The following is a 22,510-nucleotide window of genomic DNA, read 5'->3' on the forward strand; positions in this document are numbered from 1 at the left end:
CCAAAACTTAAGTCATGTATTCTGTTTAGAACAGAGAGGTCGGTTTTAGCATCTTTATAATAGTAAGGACGCTTGGAAGAAATTTCTTTCTTGGTTTTTATATCAGCTCTTGTTTTATTTTGCTCAGAGTCACTATGAATTGTTTAATTTATTGGGTCTCCTCTTCAGTTGGAAGCCAATTTAGGGTGTACTTTTAACTTCGTTTTTTGTGTTAATGTCATTCATACAGCTATGTCAATTCTGTAAGGGCCTACTGTGTACCAGACTGTTCACATGGAGACGATAGTGAACAAAAGCAGGCTAAGTCTATTTCGTGTTGCTGCTTTTGTTTTGCTTTTTCTTTCCCATCTAGTTCTAATGTATGATTTCCTCCTATATTCCAGCCATCTTAAACCCGTTTTGGATCAAGGCAGTGTATAAAACAAAAATCATCCTTAGCATTTCTGAATTTTGTTCTGGAGAATGAGAGACCACTCTAGTTTCAGGTTCTAGGCAGAAAGTCGCAGTGTTATTATTGTTAGTCGCCATGGAGTTGATTCCGACTCATGGCCACCCTGTGTGCGCAGAGTAGAACCGTTCCATAGGCTTTTCAAGGCTATGACCTTTTGGAAGCAGATTGCCAGGCCTGTCTTTCAAGGCACCTCTGGGTGGGTTCACACCACCAACCCTTGGCTTAGTAGTCAAGCATTTAACCATCTGGGCCACCCAGTGCTTCCTCGTAAACAAATCAAACCCACTGCCATCAAGTGGATTTCGACTTATAGCGACCCTGTAGGACAGAGTAGAACTGCCCCATAGAGTTCCCAAGGCTGTAAATCTTTACGGAAGCAGACTGCCACATCTTTCTTCTGAGGAGTGGCTGGTGGGTTAGAACCTCTGACCTTTTGGGAGCTTTAACCACTGCGCCACCAGGGATCCTTGCCTGCCCATAAAAACTAGTGCCCATAAATAGTTGGTACTAAATTAATATATTGTTGAATGAATGAACCAATTGTATTCCAGTGGCACAAAGGTAAATCAAGGAATCAGGAGTCCCATCTTTGATTCCTACTTGACTAACCCTGCTCCCCTAACTCACTTTTTTGTAGAAGCCATTTAGCCATCTGTGTTTTAATATATTTTCTAAGTTTAGATCTACCTTTTTCTTTCCCTTCCCTCTCCAGTAGCCCCTCTGCATTATTCTCAGGTTTAAAATTGCTACTCAAGCTCTTAGCACATAACTTTTTGCCCTGCTACTAAGCCAAGGGTCAGCAAACTACAGCCCAAGTCTAAATCCAGCCCATCACTGTTTTTTTATGGCCTGAGAGCTAACATAGTTTCTGTGGTTTTAAATAATTGAAAAAGATCAAAAGAATATTTGCAACATGTGAAAATTATATGCAATTCAAATTTCAGTGTCCATAAATAAAGTTTTACTTGGGACGGAACCATGCCCATTCATTTGGTATTGTCTATGGCTGCTTTTGTGCCACAATGGCAAAGTGCAGTAGTTGTGATGGAGATCTTGTGGTCAGCAAAGCTTAAAATATTTACTATAAGTACCTTGACATAAAAAGCTCGCCAATTCCTGTCTTAAGCCTTTGTACAGCCATACTCATGACTCAGCATACTTTTCCCTCTTCCCACCATGACAAAGCCTTTTTCTCATTCAAAATCCTCTCTCCTCAATCCTTACCTGGTTGTATTAATTGCTCCCATAATTCTCTTCACCATCTCTCAGCATCAGTTACTATAGCTCAACACAACTTTTTCTTTTTGTATTTTTAAAGAATTTGTTTAAAAATGTCTTGAGTATGTGTCTACTGTCTTCTCAATTTCATTGTGAAGACCCCAAGGGTTGGGACCAGTCCTTCTGTGTCTTGCATATCCTTCCATGCACAGAACAATGCTCGAGTTTTGATGTCAGGCAGATCTGAGTTTGCATTTTGGTTCCACCACTGCCAAGTAACGTAAATGTCCTGAATCTCTTCATTTGCAGAACGGTTTTGTTGTGAAGATTAAGGAGATGATGTGTGAATGGGCCTAAGCACCATGAGATGCTTCATAAACAGTAGTAATTATTAGTGGATACTGTGTTTTATTTGTAATATAAAATATTACCTTTCGCCCTTAATGAAACTCATAATTACATAGTGAGAATTAAAAGAGGAAGCAAGCCAGTAGAAATGAAACAGCACAGTCCAACTGGAGCCCTGAAAAGATTAGCTGGAGCAGTTCAAGGCCTCAAATGAGATGCAAGACTAAGAAGGCTTTAAAAATTTTAACAAACACTTCTGGGTTGTGTATTCAGCTCAGCTCTGCCTAGGCCAGAAGAGGGACCACTGAAAGATTTTATGGGTCATGTGGATGTGAAAGACAGAAGACCATATTTATCCTGGAGGAGATTTTTAATGTAAATTGGAGAAAAGAGATACAGACATGAGCCATGCTCCTACTTCTCCATATTATCTCTCTTCCCTCTCAGGATGGATGAGTCAGAGTCAGCAATTCCCATAAAAAGTATTGCACATGGAAAGTATTACCGTTATTCTGTGGGGAAATAAGTTTCTAAGAGCAGCAATTCGAAATTAATAACTTTCTCTGTGGAAACTCTCTTGACAACATCTCAATATGAAGCCAAAGGGTGCAATTTTTACAGCCTTGGATTATCTTCTCCGTCTGCTTGGTTTGCACCAGGCATGGTCCTGTGAGTCAGAAATTCAGAGTTCTCCCCTTCATTGTACAATTGGCTTGCCAACTGGAGACTTTGCTTAGCAGTCAACTCAGTTTCTCAACTCCCCAATTTATCCACCCATTGAATCAAGGCAAATACTCTCAATTTACTTTCTAAAGGCTTTGGGGAACTTGGAGGAAAAAAAGACCAAACATGACAAAGTCTTTGATAGTACAAAACATTTTGGGTGAGGACATCAGTGGAGTAGTAGAAAAGGGAGATTGGAAGTTGATCTTTTTTTTTTGTCTTTCCAGAGAGAATAGTCCTGTGAGAAAGCTAGTTATTTATATGATGACAAATATTTGTGTCCACATGCAGGGAGTATATAGATATTGAGGGTGAAAATAGTTTAGGAAAGAAGTAGATGGGGGATGTAGCAGCTGCTTTTCCACAAAAAGCCATAGAGCTGCACATATGCAGAAAGATGGCTGTTATTGTTCTAATAGCCCCAGGTGGCAGGACAGACATATTCTTTTTTCATTCCTTCTTGCATTTAAGTTTGGACAATTTGGACACAGAAAGCTGGATTTCTACTTTCCACTGATGGGATTAAAAAAAAAATCATTTCAAATTAGGCTCCCCTGCCCCCTCCTTATTTAAGACCACAAGCGAGAACATGATGTTTAGAACGATTCACTGGGTTTTATTACCTTTAAAGATTGTTTTTCTGGATTAAAAACAATAGCCAAGTGACAGAGTAAGGAGGGGAAAATATGAGGCTTTGAGTGTCTCAATTTGAGACCTCTCAGCTTGGCATATTGCTGGATTTATTCACTCTCCCAGCATATGCTAGGCTAAAACCCATAAAAAAACACATATGTAGAAATCTGGATACTGATAAAGAATTCAAGGTGGAGGAAGATGAATATCTATAACTTGTATTGATTACAATTTGCTTCTATACACAGAAGCCTCAGGGTAAATTCAAAACACAACCATGTTTTAAAATCTGTAGTTAACTAAACTTGAACATTAGAAGCTGAAATAATAACCATATTAATACCAACTGTAGACTACCAAGTTGGAAATGCAATCAAGAAGATATGGGAATCACAACAAGCTTCAAAGATCAAGTTTTTGTTGTTGTTGGACACCTGCGTAGAAGCAATTCCAGATGTCTGGGTATGATAGAAAGAAACAAAAGACCGTAAATGCCTGCTATAGTATATAGTGATAGATGCTGTGATATCAGAAGATATCAAAGATAAGAGAGAGGGGACTTGATTACCACCAAGAAAGAAGAGCTGGCAATGGAGCGCATCCTTAAACCTGGGATTCCTGCGCTGAGAACCTCCTAGACTCAGAGGAAGACTGATGTCAAGACACATGTAGATCTCCAAGGAACACCAGGCCCACAGATGTTGAAAGGAGACAAGGACCTTCTCTCAAAGCCAACAGAGAGAGAAAGCCTTCTCCTAGAGCTGGTGCCCCAAATTTCTGGACTTTTAGCCTCCTAAACTGTGAGAGAAAAATTTCTGTTTGTTAAAGCCACCCAATTGTGGTATTTCTGGTATAACAGCACCAGATAACTATCTTCACGATGTTTCTAATTTAGTTGTGTGACAATGGTTTTAAAAGCTGGTTTAATGGGCTTGCATAGGTGACCTTCAGTAAAACATTTAATCTCTCTAGGCATAATTTCTTTCTGGCTATACCTCTTCCAAGATAGGTTTGTTTGTTCTTCTGGCAGTATTCTTTGCCAACACCATAATTCAAATGCTTCAATCCCTCTTCAGTTTTCCTTATTCATTGTCCAGCTTTCATGTGCTCATATGCACATGAGGTGACTGAAAACACCTTGAGTCAGGCACACCTTAGTCCTCAAAGTGACATCTTTGCTTTTTAACACTTAACAGAGGCTTTTTACAGCAGATTTGCCTGATGAGTTGGAATCGACTCGACGGCACTGGGTCTGGGGTTAATACGTCATTTGATTTCTTGACTGCTGCTTCCATGGGTGTTGATTGTGGATCCAGTGAAATGAAATTCTTGACAACATCAATATTTTCTGTTCATCAGGATATTGCTTATTGGTCCAGTTGTGAGAATTTTTGTTTTCTTTATGCTGAGGTGTCACCTATACTGAAGGGTATGGCTTTTGATCTTCATCAGTAAGCGCTTCAAGTCCTCTTCACTTTCAGCAAGCAAGGTTGTGTCATCTGCATATCACAGGTTGTTAATGAGTCTTAAAGCTCTTAGTATGTCTAATCTCTTTCAAGTTTTGGTTTACATGTCACCTCCCCAGAGAGGTTTGATTCAGAAAACATGGCCCTTGGATTCAGGGATGGAGCAGTTAAAACACTAGAGGACTGCATAAACACGAAGATGCTATTATCACAGGCTTTGAGATTTAAGGTCAGCGAGCTTCTCTGAAAAGGGCCAGATAGTATTTCAGGCTTTGCTGGCCATACTAAACAAGTGAAAGCGTTTGTGTTCCAATAAAACTTTACATTTGGAAACTGAAATTTGAATTTCATATATTTTTCATGGTTCTACTCTGTTCTAAAGGGTCGCTATGAGTCGGAATCAACTCAAAGGCACTCGGTTTGGTTTTTTTTGGTTACGCTTTTCATGGTCACAATGGCTGACCGAATTTGGCTCCTGCGCTGTCGTTGGTTGACCCCTGATCTGTGAGGATGGCGGCCTGCCACAATAAATAAAAGCCGAGGTTTTGCAACTGGAGACCTGGGATTAGATCGCTGCAACATTGTCAACCTTTCCGAGCACCAACGACTTCCTCTAAAATTGGGCTGTGTCATGAGGTTGATAGGGTTCGATGAGAAAACGTGGGTGAAGTCCAGGGTCTGGCACGGGTGCTCATTACCAGTACTGCCGTATCTGGGGAGTGGCCTGTTGGTAATTAGTTTTTAAATAGAATCTAATCAAACACTACACCTTCGGAGGCCCAGGTCGGGGCGGGGGGCGCGGACCCCACCCCGGGCGGGGACCGGCTCGACCTCCGCACAGGGCGAGGCCGACCCGGCTGCGCGAGGGCGGTGGCGCAGGGCGGGAGCCGGGGGCGGGGCGGCGGCGCAGCGGCGGTGGCGTCGCCGTGGTCCCCGCCTCCTCTCGAGGGGCCGCGTCCGAGGCTCGGTGGCGGCGGCGATCGCAGCCGGAGGACAGCGTCTCGCCCAGGAGCGGCGACGGCCATCGAGGACCCCCGAGGCGCGTCCCCTTCGGCCCCCGGCGCTCCCAGGCCACAGCGCCCGCTCAGCTCGCTCGCTCGTTCGCCCTCCTTCCCCGCGTCCGGCTGCGCCATGGCGTTGGCGGCGGTGGCGCTGGCAGCAGTCGAGCCGGCCTGCGGCAGCCGGTACCAGCAGGTGAGCCGCACTCGGGGCCCGCCCCGGTCCCCGCTCCTGCCCTCCCGCCAGCCGCCTCGAGCCGCGCTGGCCCGGCCTGCGGCCAACGCGACGTCGGGGTTTAGCAGGCCGCACTGGGCCTGGGCCGGGCGGTGGAGCCCGGGCTCGGCTCCGACGTCGCCGCGGGCCGGGCGCGTCCCTCCGCGACCTCAGGCGGGCCCCGTGGTGTGGAAAAGCCTTCGCCCGGCCTGGCTTGCCGCATTGCCGTGGGCGGGCGGATCCCTGGGTCAGAACCTGCCACTCTCAGGAGGGGTCGACCTGGGGCATTCATTTCCTTTACCCTTTTCCGCCCTTAGTTTGATGTCCTTGGAAAGGAAAAAAAAAAAACAACAACAAAAAACCAAAAACCATAAAATGGATGGAAATGGAAACAGGGCGGAGAAAGATTAAAATCGCCGCTACTGCCGCCGACAGCTCGTCGCAGCGAGATGCGATTACTCAGGGTTTCAGAGCCTGGTCTGTGTGTGTCGAAACCCATCCCCCTGGCCTTCGTTTGAAGACAAAAGTAAAAAATGAAGCAAGAGACAAGTCCGCAGTTAGCGGTGGATTTTTGGAGAGGGCGACATTTAGCTGTGATGATGCCTCAAAATGTCGAGCGACGGTGAAAGCCGCAGGGCGTGTGCGTGTGTGTGTTTTAAACAACGGGAAATGACTTTTTAAGGATTTAATAGCGTAGCTGGGGAGGAAATGTATAGGGGAATGATTGGAGTATTATCTTGGGTATGATTTATAAATTGAGGCCTCAGGGAAAACAGCTGCTTATTTTTCTCGCTACTGTCTGTAGCCGGGTTTCCCCCCGGAAATTTAGAGGGACCTGCTGCAGGATTTTTAAGAGGTATTTAATCTAACAAATCGTAATTGTGGAAATCGAGCTAGGTACTAACTAATGTTGATTGGAGCCTCAAGTACCTGCTTGCGTTTTGTCCTTTTAGGTGCTTTCAGTATAATTTGCATGCAGATGTCAGTCCTCTTTTATGGAATCAAGTGCCCTATCTTAGATGATGTACAATTTTATGTTTTACAAATAAGGGAAACCAGTATGATGAAAGCATGTAGATTAATGCTGGTGCGGCCAGTTTACTGGTTTGTTTAGCTGTCATCAGCCCTGTGTTGTAATTTCCTCCTCCCCAGGGCTGGACTACCCAGTTGACTGTTTAAGAATTTAGCTTCTTGGTTTCAAAAATACGCCCACATTACAGCAGTTCAGCCTAGTCCTTACATCTCCTCACAGCCTGAGGTCTGGCGCATGCTTTTTTGTATGACCTTGGGCAAGGCTCTGGGTTCCTCACTGCCTTAATACAATGTGAATGATAGATGTCACTTAACTGTCACCAAGGTGTATGCATATTATACTAACCCTGTAGTGTCATCTGATTGGTTCTTTTCATCTTGACTTGAATAAGGCAAACAAGCACAAAGCCGTGGTTTTTCTTTGTACTGCCATCTTCTTGAGCTATTAGGTAATGCTAAGATACTGCTGGAATAAGAAAAATTTGGTGGGGTATCAAAATTATATATACCATGTGTATATTTAATAGCTTTAAATATGCAGAATGGAGGAGGTATATCAGGGACAGGCCATCTTTATTTTATTCTTTTTAAAATCATCATTATTTTGAAAAACTGATCTTCCTAGAAAAATTGTAAAATACGTAGAAGCAAAACGAGCCCAAAACCAACCAAAACTCTATCATCCATAGATAACTACAGTTAATATTTTTATATGTATCTTTGTAGACTTAGAGCTATATAAATATACACAAGCATAGCCAGTGTACATGTGTACAGATAAAGATAGCTAATATTGATTGAGCATTTACTATGCACCAAGTGCAGTACTAAGTGCTTTACATCTATATCTCATTTAATCCTCACAAAACCTTTGTGAGATATTTACCGTTATTCTTGTTGTATAGATGAGAAAACCAAAACTCAAAGAGGCTCAGGAACTTAAGGTCACATAGCTTCTAAGTAGTGATTACTCAGGGTTTTAGAGCCTGGTCTGTGTTTGTGGAAAGCCATCTCCCTCGCCTCTGTTTTAAGACAGAAGTGAAAAATGAAGCAAGAGACAAGTCAGTAGTTAGCAGTAGATTTAAGAAATCTACTTAAAACACGGATTCATGGTCCAAATAATAGGCATATGCATTAGCAGATATAGACACCAAAACCAAACCCAGTGCCGTCGAATTGATTGTGACTCATAGCAACCCTATAGGACAGAGCAGAACGGCCCCATAGAGTTTCCAAGGAGCGCCTGGCGGATTCAAACTGCCAGCCCTTGGGTTAGCAGCCATGGCACTTAACCACTACACCACCAGGGATTCCAAATATACACACATACATATATATTTCTTTGTGCTCAGGCATACATATATAGGCACATCTTTGTACACCCACGTGCAATCCCGTAGACCCCCCTGATCACACTTGCATGCACTTTTGCACATGTGCACGTGTGCTTACATACCCACATGTGCTCTTGTACATCATATTCTCCAGTATGTGTGTTCAGAAATTTGCATGTATGTGTATTCATGCACACACATGTATGTACAAAGGCACACATAGATATATAATAAACATGGGTTCATATTTTAATATAAATTTGTAACATGCTCTTTCATATAATATGTTATAAATATCTTTCTATCCCAGTGCCGTCGAGTCGATTGCAACTCATAGCAACCCTATAAGACAGAGTAGAACTGCCCCAGTGTGCATAGCATGTAATTCTGTGACTGAATCGTTATTAATCAATTGCTTATTCATAGTCACTAAAGATGTTTACAACTTTATTTACTGAAGTTTCTTTTACCTACATATTCACCTATTCCCTTAGTATAAATTTCTAGATGTGAAAATCCTTGGTCAAGGAATATATATATTTAAAAGGCTTTTAATTACACTATGTTGGTATATTGTCCAGGCAACTTGATAAACGCATGATATACTCTAGTTGTCATAAAAGGCTGTTCTGGCTTCTGTGTGATCTGGTTAATCAAATTGAGCTGGCCCTCTAGCCAGGTAAATGTGATGGAAAACTGTGATTCATTCACAAATGCAAACACGGTGTTGCCTTTATGGTCTTTTTATTGGTAGTACAATATGTATACAACTTGAATTTGGCATTGTGACAGACTGTACAGAAAGGCTGGGCTCATAGGTTCCCTTCAGCTTTATTTTTTAAATCTTTTTGCATTTTGAAACTGAGATTGTACATCCAAACTTACAGAAGCAGTGTTTCAGAAAGGCCTTTGTAGGCCCATAGCCCAGCGTTGAGAAACGTCTTACATTTTGCTCTGAGGACGCTGGCATCCATTTCGGGCCCTCTTTGTCTCACTGGAATACGTCTTTACCTATATCATGAATTTTGCCAAATACTTTGTGAAGTGTTTCAAGATATTTGGATTTGAATTCAATGTAAGTGGGTGATGATGACACTGCCTTATAGGTTTAATGATAGACTGCAGAATGCTTAGCTTTAGACTTAACTCATTGCCTGCTAAAGTGGTTGCCTGCTTTTGAGAGTCAACAGTAAGTGTCATTGATTGAATTCAAACAAACCTGTTGCCATGGAATGGATCCGGACTCATAGTGACCCTATAGGACAGAGTAGAACTGCCCCGTATGATTCCAAGGAGCACCAGGTAGATTCAAACTGCTGACCTTCTGGTTAGCAGCCATAGCTCTTAACTACTATGCCACCAGGGTTTCCATGAACTGAATTATGTCCCCCAAAAATGTGTGTATCAGTTTGGCTGGGCCAGGATTCCTGGTATTCTGTGATTGTCCACCATTTTGTCATCTGATGTGATTTTCCTGCATGTTGTAGATCCTGCCTCTATGATGTTAATGAAGGAGATGGGTGGCTGTTGTGTTAGAGACTGGACTCAATCTACAAGATCGATTGTGTTTTGAGGCAGTCTCTTTTGAGATATAAAAGAGAAAAGCGAGCAGAGAGACAGAGGGACCTCATACCACCAAAAAAACAGTGACAGGAGCAGAGCGTGTCCTTTGGACCTGGGGTCCCTGCATGGAGAAGCTCCTAGTCCAGGGGAACATTGATGAGAAGGCCAACAGAGAAAGAAAGCCTTCCCTGGAGCTGGTGCCCTGAATTTGGACTTTGAGCCCACCTTAGTGTGAGGAAATAAACTTCTCTTTGTTAAAGCCATCAACTTTGACTAAGACAGTAAGTTTGTAGTATAGCCTGCTGGCCTTGTAGGAGAGCTATTGGGAATGACACCTTGGATAAGTTCTCTCAGGATCGTAGAGAACTTTTTGATAAATTGGGGAAAGAATTTCATCTCTGGCATTCCAAACCACATTCATGATGTTAAAGTGTTAGACGAAGTCACCATCCTGGGGAAGGGCGCAAATAGTGTCAGAAGTCATTATAATTATATCATAGAATGCCCCTTAAAATGTGGTGTCCAGATTTTTAGTTTATTTTGCTATATTTGTGGTCCACGTTGTCACTGACCAAAGAAAACTTTTAGAAAGTATTGGAAGATGGGTAGAATTTATTTCTTAATGACATTTATTTGCATTTCCAACTTTTTATTATGGAAATTTCAAACATAAACAAAAATAGAGTAGTACAATAAACCTTATGCACCTTAGTTGTAATAGAAATACCACAAATGACTGGCTTTAACAAACAAATTTTTTCTCTCACAGTTTAGGAGGCCAGAAGTCTGAATTCAGGGCGTCAGCTCTAGGTGAAGGCTTTCTCTCCCTGTTGGCCCAGGGGAAGGTCCTTGTCTCTTTTCAACATCTGTGGGCCCAGCATTCATTGGAGATCTACATGTGTCTGGCCATCAGTCTTCCCCTGGGTCTAGGAGGTTCTCAGCACAGGTTCCCTAGGTCCAAAGGATGTACTTTGCTTCTAGCTTTTCTTTCTTGGTGGTGGTCAGGTCCCTTTCTCTCTGCCAGCTTCTCTCTCCTTTTATCTCTTGTAAGATAAAACGTGACTCAGGCCACACCCCAGGGGAACTCCCTTTACATCAGATCAGGGCTGTGACCTGAGTAAGGGTGTTGCATCCCACCCTAATCCTGCTTGACATGACCTAATCTTGCTTTATTAACCACAGGTAGGAATTGGGATTTATAGCAGATCACAAAATGGAGGACAGTCACACAATACTGAGTATCCTAGCCTAGCCAAGATGACAAATATTTTGGGGTAGTACAATTCAATTCATGATAGCACCCATCATCCAGCTTAAGCAGCCATTAAGGCTGGCCAGCCTTGTTTCATTTATGCTCTCCACCATTATTTTGCGCAAATCCTAGAAATCGTATCATTTTATCTGTAAATATTTTTGGGTGTACCTTTAAACAATAAATGGTATTGTATTTTAAACACATTATCACATGAGGAATAATGTATATTATAAGGCACTAGTAATTTATTAACGATATGGAGACAGGATTTGTGATTGTTCTTTGTATTTGATTTGACTCACTCTGGTAAGCTACGTGCTTTGTGTTGTTTTTGTAGCAATGGTAGGTTCCTGTTTATCCATTCTTAATTTCTTGCTGGCCCCGCTGGTGACCCCTTGTTAGAGGAGATTTAATTGGCTAAATCCTTCCATCTGTGTGGCGCAAACAAGGCACAACTCCCTGGTCTGGCAGAAACCAAGGCCCAGTTGCGCTGCTCTAGTGAGTCGTACTCTGAGGCGATGCCACCCACTGGTTCGCCTGCAGATAACTTCGTCACTTTATCCTAGACACTAATTATATTCCATTACTTGAGATTACAGTATATTATAAATATTAAATACAAATCCTATTTTGACTTTGTATTAATAAAAAAAAAGGAAAGCTTGAAGAAATAAATTCAGGTGACAGCCTCAGATTTATTTGTTCTTAGGGCTTTAAAATAATTATTTTGTCTTCTTAATAATTTTTTCTTATATTTGAATAAGTACAATTGCTTAGTGGAAACATATTCTTATAGTAGTAGCTGATGCTTATTTAAATAAGCAATTTTTAACACTTTAACTAGAGATTAATGCTGAAAACAGCTTGATGGTCTCATGTTTATTCTCAAGTTATTTTTGGCAGTAAGCCAGACAACTGGTAACCATTATATATTAAATTTACTGGGCTTTACGTTTTTTTCCAATTGTAGTTGGTTCCATTGGCTGCCTAGGTAAAAGTACAGGATGAGTTCTTGCCCTTCGCTAAATGTAGTAATAAAGTAGGGTTTATCAGACATCACTTAGCACATCCTGCTTTACAATTAGGCTGGCTCATTATTTCTCTGAATAACATGTTGTTGCTGTTAGGTGCCATCAAGTTGGTTCCAACTCATAGCGAACCTATGTACAACAGAATGAAACACTGCCCAGACCTGCACCATCCTCACAGTCATTGCTATGCTCGAGCCCATCGTTTCAGCCACTGTATTAATCTCTCTTGTTGAGGGTCTTCTTTTTTGTTGACCCTCTACTTTACCCAGCATGATGTCCTTCTAAATAACATGTCCAAAATACTTAAGCCTCACCATCCTAGCTTCTAAGAAGCATTCTGGCTGTATTTCTTCCAAGACAGATTTGTTCATTCTTCTGGCAGTCCATGATACATTTATTCAGTATTCTTTGCCGACACCATAACTCAAAGGCATCAGATCTTCTTCGGTTGTCCTTATTCATTGTCCAGGTTTCACATGCATATGAGGCGATTGAGAACACCATGGCCTGGGTCAGGTGCACCTTAGTCCTCAAAGTGACATCTTTGCTTTTTAACACTTGAAAGACATCTTCTGCAGCAGATTTGCCCAATGCAGTACATATATTTTAAAAAAGCCCTAAATACTAAATCAAGTTTTAAATACTAATCAAGCTTAAGGACATTTCTAGTAAAATATTTACTTATTGATTAAGGCAGTTCTTTTCACATGTATATTTCTTTTTCCCCTCACCCACCTACCAGTTTAGCGTAATCCTTGACTGCTTATCTTCAGTTAGTAACCATAATCAGAGGTGTGAATGTAATTTGGAGGTCTTTCTGGAGATTGGGTATATTATGAATGGAAATATAAGTGTTTACACTTCTGTTTAATCACAGTTTCATTTTATCATTCAATGATTGAATGTATCATTTAAAATTAAACTTTTCTTGTTGTACAGTAGTACATGGATACATTATGTGCACATGCTAGATCCAAGCAGTAACTTTGTAAAGGAAAAAACCTGATTTCCATTTCCTCCACAGGGGTGTAACTGCTCTTCAAATTCGGTATGCTTTCTTTTGGCTTTTTTCTTACATTTCCTTCACTTTTTTAAAAAAATTGTGCTAAGTATATTTATAACAAAACATTTGCCATTTCAACATTTTTTACAGGTACAATTCAGTGACGTTAATAACTTTGATCATGTCGTACATCCACCATCACTGTTCCCCAATTTTTCCGTCGCCCTTAGCAGTTCAGTGCTCCCTAAGCAACAGTAGCTCCCTCTTTCTCCCCCCGCCCCGACCCTTGTAACCACTAATAAACTTTGAACTCTTCTTTGCTTTTTTTTTTTTTTTAAAGCTCTCACCAGCCCTTTTTACCACTTCTGACGCCAACCAGCCCTCCCACGGCGCTCTACTTCTTTGCTAGGTTCGATAATTCGTTGCAGCGACCGCATGGAACTCACAGATAATACTCACGATTATGGGGTTTATTAGGGAAGTAACAGTTACAATTCAGGCTCAGGAACACTCAGGATATAGTTCTTTAATCAGGACAGCCTCTTCTCAGCTGTGCCCACAGGCAGCTCTCTCCCTCATCCTTGGCCCTTCAGCCTAGCCTCTGCCCTGCTCAGACGAGTGTTACAAAGCTCTTTAACTCTGCCAATAAGTGCCCAGAGGCACCCTACTCCACCAGTAAGCCTCGGCCTGAAGGTGCACAGCTCTAGCTCTGTGGGTTGGCAAACCTAGCTTCACCAAATGCCTGGAGGCACACTACTCTGCCAGCAAGCTTCCTGCCTGAACGTGCTCAGCTTTCTTGCTCTGTGGGCCAGGAAGCCTCCTGCCAGGTCTCCTGCTTCTGCTGCTGCCTTTTCCTCTGCTGCTGCTTCTTGACATCTCCGGTGTTACAGTTCTCCTTCTGTCTTCCGTATTACAGCTCCACTCCTGGCTCTTCTTTCTTGGTGGTGATGAGATCCTCTCCTCTCGCCTCTGATTTGGCTCATTTTAAGCCTAGCGGATTGGCAAAACTGACCAATCCCTTCCTTAGAGTTCTATATACCATATTTGCATGGTCCTACTCGGTCACTGTGTATGAGTCACAAAGACTATGGCTAGAAGGGCCATATAAAGTAATTTATTGTACCACACAGTATCAGAAGTGTTAACCATACCCCCACAGAAAACAATTTTATCAACTGGAGTACAGATGTTTATGTAGTTTCTTTTGCCTTTATCTTCATAGACTCCACTCATTTCCAAAGTTACTTAGGTCAGCACCTCCCCCCCCTTCATTGAGATTGTTTCATACCTTTATATGAGTTAGATTGTTTTGTCATGTTCTGCATTCTATCCTTGATCCTCCAACCTCCTAAATGTTTTTTTTTAATTTGTATATATTGCGGTTCACTCTCTGTGCCATAAAGTTCTATAGGTTTTGACACATGTATAGTCTTTTTTTTCCTTCTTTTTATAAACAATACTTTTTAAAAAAGGTAGGAGTGATTTCCCTGCCTTTTAATTTTCCAAATTTTCTATTAATAATTATTTTAATCCTAAAAAAAAACTATTATTTGGCAGTACTTTCAAACTTACAGAAAGCTGCAAGAATAGTATAAAATAACACCCTTATATGTTATCCAGATTCACTGTAAACATTAAAATCTTGATTACAAACCTGTAAAAATTGAAAGCACTGCAGGTAAAACGCAAGTCCCTTTGAACACTACGATACTTGGTAGAGTTCATTGTTCATTTTGCTGTTTCCTGTGTCCTCGTGCCCTGAGGTGAAGTTTGGTAGACTAGGGAATCAGGAATACAGTGTTCTCAGACTTAGGAGCCTTTCGTTTTAGGAGCCTTATGTTTGTAGCATTCAAACTTTTCACGCAACTGTAGTAATGAGCAGATTTTTAAGCTTATAAGATAGACTTAGCATCTGGCAGGCTCACCTTGGCCCATGTCTAAAAAAAAAAAACTTTTTTTTTTTTTTTTAAGTAGGGGCAAATTCAGGAGAACATAAAAGGACTTTATTAAAACATTTTGATTAGTAAACGGTCCAGCTTCTGACATGAAGTAGATAGCTATGAGGTTATCCTCATTTTTTTTTTTTTTGCGATGAGGTAGCTGGACTACCAGCTTTATAATTGTTTTGGTTGGTAGAAGTTGGTAGTTTTAACCCAAAGGGACAGCATTATACCCATGAGCTAGCAAATTTCTTTCTTGATTAAAAATTATTTTTTAAAGTGAAGTCAGTAAAATATAAATGGGTAACTATATATATGCCAAAAGTTAAAAAAAATTGTGTATGGTTAAAAAATATATGTAAAATACCTGTTTAGTATATTTTAAAAGAATGAGGCAGTGATAAGTGTAGTATGCTGTTTTGTAATTTTGGAGTTGTTAAAATATTCTGTTTGTAAGTCTTTACCTTCTGGTCAGCTTCAAATAAACATTGTGTATGATGGCAAAAATTAATAATACTTTTCAAAATCAGGAAAATTAATCAGTCTTTTAAAGGCAAGAAAACAGGAATTTTTAAAGTGTTCTTAGCCTTTATTTTTTAAAAGAAGCTCTTTTATTTCTAGTATTATTTTTTAAAATACTGTTTTATTGTGTTTTCAGTGAAAGTTGACACAGCAGATTAGGTTTCCATTTAACAATCCTACAGGGATCATTCAGAGACATTGGTTACATTTTCCACAATGTGTTAACATTGTCATTAAACCTCTTCTGGATGTTCCAGTAATCTGGTTTCCCTGTCCCCTTACCCTTTCATCTTTGTTTTAAAGTAATCATTGACCGTTTGGTCTCATACAGATGATTTTTTTTAAAGGTTCTTAGTACTCATTGATAATATCCTTTATTTTATGAGCCAGTCTGTTATTTAGCTAAAAGGTGACCTCAGGATAGTTTGGATTCAAAGTTGACTTATATCAAAGTTACACATGTCCATAGGTAGTCAGATGTATTAGCATTATTACTAAACGCAGCAGTTCAGTACTTGCTTGCCCTTTGGCTCTTGTAACTGTTTTTTTTTTTTTTTTAAGTTATTTTGGTATCCCTGTAGCTAAATAATGGAAACCCTGGCAGAGTAGTGGTTAAGTGCTACAGCTGCTAACCAAAGGGTCAACAGTTTGAATCTGCCAAGCACCCCTTGGAAACTATGGGGCAGTTCTACTCTGTCCTCTAGGGTTGCTATGAGTCAGAATCGACTCAACGGCACTGGGTTTGGTTTTTTTGGTTTTGGCAGCTAAATAACACTTATAGTGTGTACTTCTTGATTTTGTTAGTTTTCAGTATTTAAAAAAAATTTTTTTATTGTGTTTTAGGTGAAAGTTTACAGCACAAAGTAGTTTCTCGTTAAAAAGTTTATACACAAATTGTTTTGTGATATCAGTTGTGATCCCTGCAGTGTGTGAGCACTCTGTCTCTTTCCCTTTACACCTTGGTTCCCCGTGTTCATTCATCCAGGGTTCCTGTCCCTTCTTGCCCTCTCGTCTTTGCTTTGGGCAGGTGTTCCCCATTTGGTCTTGTATACTTGATTGAACTGAGAAGTATGTTCCTCATGTGTGTTATTGCTTGTTTTATAGGCCTGTCTAACCTTTGGTCGAAAGGTGGACTTCAGGAGTGGCTTCAGTTCTGAGTTAACAGGGTATACGGGGGCCATAGTCTCAGGGGTTTCTCCGGTCCCTGTCAGACGAGTAAGTCTGGTATTTTTTTGTGAATTTGTATTTTGTTCTACATTTATCACCTGCTCTGTACAGAGCCCTTTATTGTAATGGTGGTAACTTGGCACTGTGTAGTTCTTCCGGGCTTAGGCTGGTGGAAACTGTGGTTTACACGTTCAGTTAGCTCTCTGGGCTGATATTTTCCTAGTGTCTCTGGTTTTCTTCATTCTCCTTTGCGCCAAACATGACGGGCCCAATATATGTATTTTAGATGGCCGCTTGCAAGCTTTTTAGACCCTAGACACTATTCGCCAAAGCTGGATGTAGAACATTTTCTTTATGAACTTTGTTATGCCAAATGACCTAGATGTTCCTTGAGACCTTGGTCCCCAGCCCTCAGTCCCAGTAACTCCGTCCCTCAAGGTGTTTGGATGTGTCTAGGAAGCTTCTATAGCTTTCCCTTGGTCAAGTTGTGCTGACTTCCCCTGTATCGTGTGTCTTTCCTGTCACCAAAGTTAACAGTAGTTCGTGATTTCCCCATCCCCCTCGTAACCATCAAAGATTGTTTTTTTCTGTGTGTAAACTTCTTCTTCAGCTTTTATGATAGTGATCTCATAACAATATTTGTCCTTTTGTGATAGACTTAGTTCACTCAGCATAACGCCTTCGAGATTCATCCATGTTGTGAGATGTTTCACAGATTCATCACTGTTCTTTATTGTTGGGTAGTATTCCATTGTGTATATGTACCATAATTTGTTTATTCATTCAACTGTTGATGGGCACTTAGGTTGTTCCCATCTTTTTGCTATTGTGAACAGTGATGCGGTGATTATGGGTGTGCATATATGTATTCATGTGATAGCTTTTATTTCTCTAGGATATATCGCTAGGAGTGGGATTGCTGGATCATATGGTATTTCTATTTCTAGCTTTTTAAGGAGGCACAGTTTTCAGCATTTTTTTAAATTGACTTCCCACCATGGGAAATAAGGATTTAAGTTTCCTTTACCACCCTCCCACAACTGAGTATACTCACACTTCCTGTCCCTTATTTTCCTTATTTAGTTATAGCCATAATGTGGTTAGATCAGTATTTAGCATCTGCAGTAATTGACAATAATAAACTCTTTTCATAGCTGAGACATGTATTATACTGTGATTACTTTTCCTTGCCTGAATAGCACTTTATTTTCCCTAAAGTTAATAATAATTATTATTTCGTTGTTTGCTTAGTTTTCTACGTACATATCTGCATTAGTTTCCTAGGGCTGTCATAACAAAGTACCACAAACTTGGCTTAAAACAACAGAAATTTATTCTCTCACAATTCTAGGAGGCTAGAAGTCTGAAATCAAAGTGTCAGCAGAGCCATGCTTTCTCTGGTTCTAGGGAAGAATGTTTCCTTGTCTCTTCTAGCCTCTGATGGTTGCTGGCATTCTTTGGCTTGTAGCTGCATCACTTCAGTCTCTGTATCTGTGTGTCTCCAGATCTCTGCTTATGAGGACACCAGTCGTTGGATTTAGGGCCCACCCTAATCAAGTAGGAAACCCTGGTGGCGTAGTGGTGAAGTGCTACAGCTGCTAACCAAGAGGTCAGCAGTTCAAATCCGCCAGGCACTCCTTGGAAACTCTACGGGGCAGTTTCACTCTGTCCTACAGGGTCGCTATGAGTCGGAATCGACTCGACCGCAGTGGGTAAGTGGGTAACTGACCTAGTATGACCTTATTTTAACTTGATTACATCTATAAAGGCCTTACTTCCAATCAGGTCACGTTCACAGGTACTAGGGGTTAGAACTTCAATGTATCTTTTTTTGAGAACATAGTTCAACCCACAATATCCTAGATTTACTAATGCTACTAATTCATCCTCAGATGCTCACCTAATAATTTTTTTTATTGTGGTAGAATATATATAAAAATAGATTTGCCATATCAGTGACTTTAATTCTATTCATTGTATTGTGCAACCATGACCAATATTGACTTCTAAATTTTTTTTATCACCCTTGACAGAAACTCAGTACCCCTTAAGCGGTAGTCCCCCATTTCTCCCTCCCACCCACCCAGTAATAAGCTTTGGTCTCTATGCATTTGTTTATCTCTCCTAATTATCTTAATTATTATTTTAAGATGTTTAAAGACATTAATTATTGTATCAATTTCATTTTCTTACAGAATCTTTTCCTGTCCTTCTGACCTGTTTCAAGAAGGTTGCTTTCAAGGCTTGCTGTTGAGTTGTCATCCTGGGATTTATTTTTTCAGTCTTTTTTTAACTTCTATTGCAGTAAAATATATATGAGGAGTCCTAGTGGCGCAATGGTTAGGTGCACGGCTGCTAACTGAAAGGTTGGTGGTTCGAATGCACCTAGTGACTCTGTGGGAGGAAGACCTGGTGATCTGCTTCAGTAAGGTTACAGCCAAAGAAACCCTATGGGGGAGTTCTGCCTCATCACATGGGGTCAGTATGAGTCAGAATTGACTTGACGGCACCCAACAACAAAATATATATAGCCCAAATGTTGTCATTTTAGCCATTCCCAGTGTTTTTACTCAGGCCCCGTTTCCTTGATTTGTAGCTTCCTTTCTTGGTTTGTTGTTGTGTTACAGAGTAGAACTGCTCCATAGGGTTTTCTTGGCTGTAATCGTAATAGAACAGATTGCCAGGCCTTTTCTTCCACAATACCGCTGGGCGGGTTTAAACCACCAACCTTTAGGTTAGCATTTGAGTGCAAACTGTTTGTGCCACTTAGGGGCCTCTGCTTGGTTTACTGCCTCATTTTCATGGAGTACAACCTTCACTAGCTTTCTAAGAAGAATGCATAGTGGGCTAACTTTTTTTTTTGTTTTAGACTTTGCATATCTAAAATTATTTTTTCTACCTGCACATTTGATTAGCCTTCTGGGTTGTAAACATTTTCCCTTAGAATTTTGAAGGCGTATGCTCCATTGCGTTTAGGTGCCAGTGTTTCTATTAGGAAGCCTGAAGCCATTCTGATGTCTGATTCTTTATATGTGGCCTACTTTCTCTCTCTCTCAAAGCTCTTAGGAGCTTCTCTTTATCTCCAGTGTTCTGAAATTTCACTATGTTCTACCTTGGTGTGGATCTATTTTCATCCATGTGTCAGGCACCCAGTCGGCCTTTCGGCCTGGAAACTCATGTTCTGTAGTTCTGGGAAATTTAAAGACGCATTTATTTTTCTTTGTTTTTTTCTTCTCTGGATTTATTTGGATCTTGAACACTTATGCCGATTCTTTAAAAATATTTTTCTTACGTCTTTTCATATTTTCTACCTGTGTCTTTTTCTCTGCTTTCTATGAGATTGTCTTAATTTCATCTTCTAATTCTTTGATAAATTTTTAATTTCTGCTGTCATATTTAATTTTCAAAAACTCTTGTAATTGTTCCTCTCTCTTTCTCTCTTTTTTTTTTTTTTTGATAGCACACTGCCCTTGTTGAATGGTTCTTATTTCTTCTCTTATCTCTCTGAGATTATGAGATTTTTTTTTTTTTTAAGAGTTCTTCATCTTGCATAGTTGTTTCTTCCATGATGGCCTTTTCTCTTTGATTTGGTCATATTTTTTTTACATTAGAAGCTTTCCTCAGATGCCCAGTGATCCTTGCCGGCTTGATTAAGAATTCATGATCAAGTGAAGCACTTTGAAAGCTCAGTATGCTTGGTGGAGCTTGTTGATGTGGCCTGTACCAGAGGGTAACCTGACTAGGCTGATTTATTGGGTATCAGTCTTTTAGGTCTTTTCTCTTGGGCTGGCCAGTTTCCCCAGAGAATTGACCTGGTTGCTAGTATTCTGGGATAGCTCAACATTGAGCATAATCGCTTTACTTAATCACCCATTTTCTGGTATGCACTCTTTCGCCTCAACACTGGTGTCCCCAGCCCAAAGCTTTACTCTCTCAAGTGAATAAGCCTCTAGTCTTCTTATGGAGATCCTGGGAGGTATGTGTGTTTAACTGCTTTCTCCAGACTCTCTTCCTGTTTTTGAATCTCATTTTCACCCCTGCTTCCCCTGGTACCTGGTGCCATGGATTTCTTGAGTCTTTTGCAGGTGTACTGAAGGCATGTTGCTTTTCTGCCTTCTGGTTTAGGATTTAGCTTTCTTCGATCTGCTAAGTTACCACTTCTCATCCTGCTTCCAGCTTCTAGGATTTTATTGCTGCTTCCTCTCCTATTACTTGTCTTTGTAGATTTTTGCCTTAAAACTAACAAAACTACTTATATTTACTTTTTAAAGTGTTTTGGAAGGGATAAGAGGTAAATGTGTGTGCATTTAATCTTTTCTTTAACTGGAATGTTATCACTGCAATTACTTCTTTGATTGTCTTATTTGCTAAACTTCAGGTCAGAAACTCCAGCCAAGTTCAATATTGTATCCTTAGCCCCATATGAGTCAAAACCTCACACATTTATTGAGTGGTGTTAAATTAATCTAGCAGCTGAACACATTGCAGGATCGAACATTCTGTGATTATGAGGTGGAGGAAAAGGCATTAAATACAGGATGTATCCATCTCTTGGATGTCTCCATTGCTCTCTCAGGAAAAGGGAACCTCATGACTAGACCTGAATCAGAGAAGACCCTCTTGAATAGAATACCTTTTTCCATGTGTATTCTCTGCCTGATTATGTTCTATTCCAGGACTAACAAGCAAGCATAGCTTTTGGAACATCACTGAGAGAGTCATGGAACCTTATGGAGGCTGGCAGAACCAAGCAGTATACCCCTGGGTTGTAGGCATGGCTCTGCCACTGTCTTTTTAACGTAGAATATCCCACTTTTTAAGAAGCTGTGGTGGCGCAATGGTTAAGTGCTTGGCTGCTAACTGAAAGGTTGGTGACGACCGGGGGATCTGCTCCCGTGAAGGTTACAGCCTAGAAAACCTGGTGAGGCAGTTCTCTTCTGTCACATGGGGTTGCTGTGGGTCAGAAATCAACAACATTCATCCCACTTTTTGGATATGCCATTTGGTTTTAGATGAGGCATTCTAGGAATTAGTGCGATCCAAATACTAGTTTTCCTTCATGTGTTCCATCAACACCTACTGAACACCTGTTTGGACCCAGTATGTTATGCTAGGTGTTGTAGATCAAATAGTACATGTTAAAATTTTTTTATTTCTAAAGAGATTAAGGTTAGGGATGTCTGTTTTCCCTTTGTGTTTCTTAGACTGTTGTTACCATTTCTTTTTAAAATTGTTAACTATGGAATCGTAGTGCTTCTTTCATTTTTATTGTGAAATATTTGATACTCACAAAAAAGATATATGTAATGTATATCTACCTTATGAAGCACGATAATAAATCAAACACCTGTCAGCTTACCACCCAGCAAGTTTTGAAAGCTTTTTTCTCTCACATATCCTTGCTTTTCGACTTATCAGTAAGAAGGAGCTGCTATTGCCTTGGCTTGGTAAAGCCTTGTTTCTCCTCTGTCCTTTCCATTTTTAATGGGCTCCTCCTGCTAAGTAGTGAAGGCGATGCCACACCTGCTGCTGATCAGGCACGGAGCCATCATCACTTCCACAGTTCCTGCAGCCACCTGTGAATGGCTGCGTGACTGGCCTGTAAATTTACT

The 22,510-nt window shown here is 40.7% G+C and overlaps 1 protein-coding gene across 2 annotated transcripts in view; it reads left to right on the forward strand.

Moving 5' to 3' along the window:
* The first annotated feature begins 5,892 nt into the window (after positions 1-5,892).
* The window catches only part of NDFIP1 (Nedd4 family interacting protein 1), a 66,359-nt gene continuing 49,741 nt past the window's right edge, over positions 5,893-22,510 (forward strand). The window contains exon 1 of one of the 2 annotated variants that reach the window (XM_010591427.2): positions 5,893-6,033. In XM_010591427.2, the coding sequence (XP_010589729.1) occupies positions 5,971-6,033 (63 nt within the window). In that variant the 5' untranslated portion in view covers positions 5,893-5,970. Of the gene's footprint in view, positions 6,034-6,429; positions 6,692-22,510 lie in introns of those variants that run through there. The other variant, XM_064277558.1, reaches the window with a different exon arrangement.

Source organism: Loxodonta africana, chromosome 2 (genome assembly GCF_030014295.1).
Source record: "Loxodonta africana isolate mLoxAfr1 chromosome 2, mLoxAfr1.hap2, whole genome shotgun sequence".
Taxonomy (NCBI): domain Eukaryota; kingdom Metazoa; phylum Chordata; class Mammalia; order Proboscidea; family Elephantidae; genus Loxodonta; species Loxodonta africana.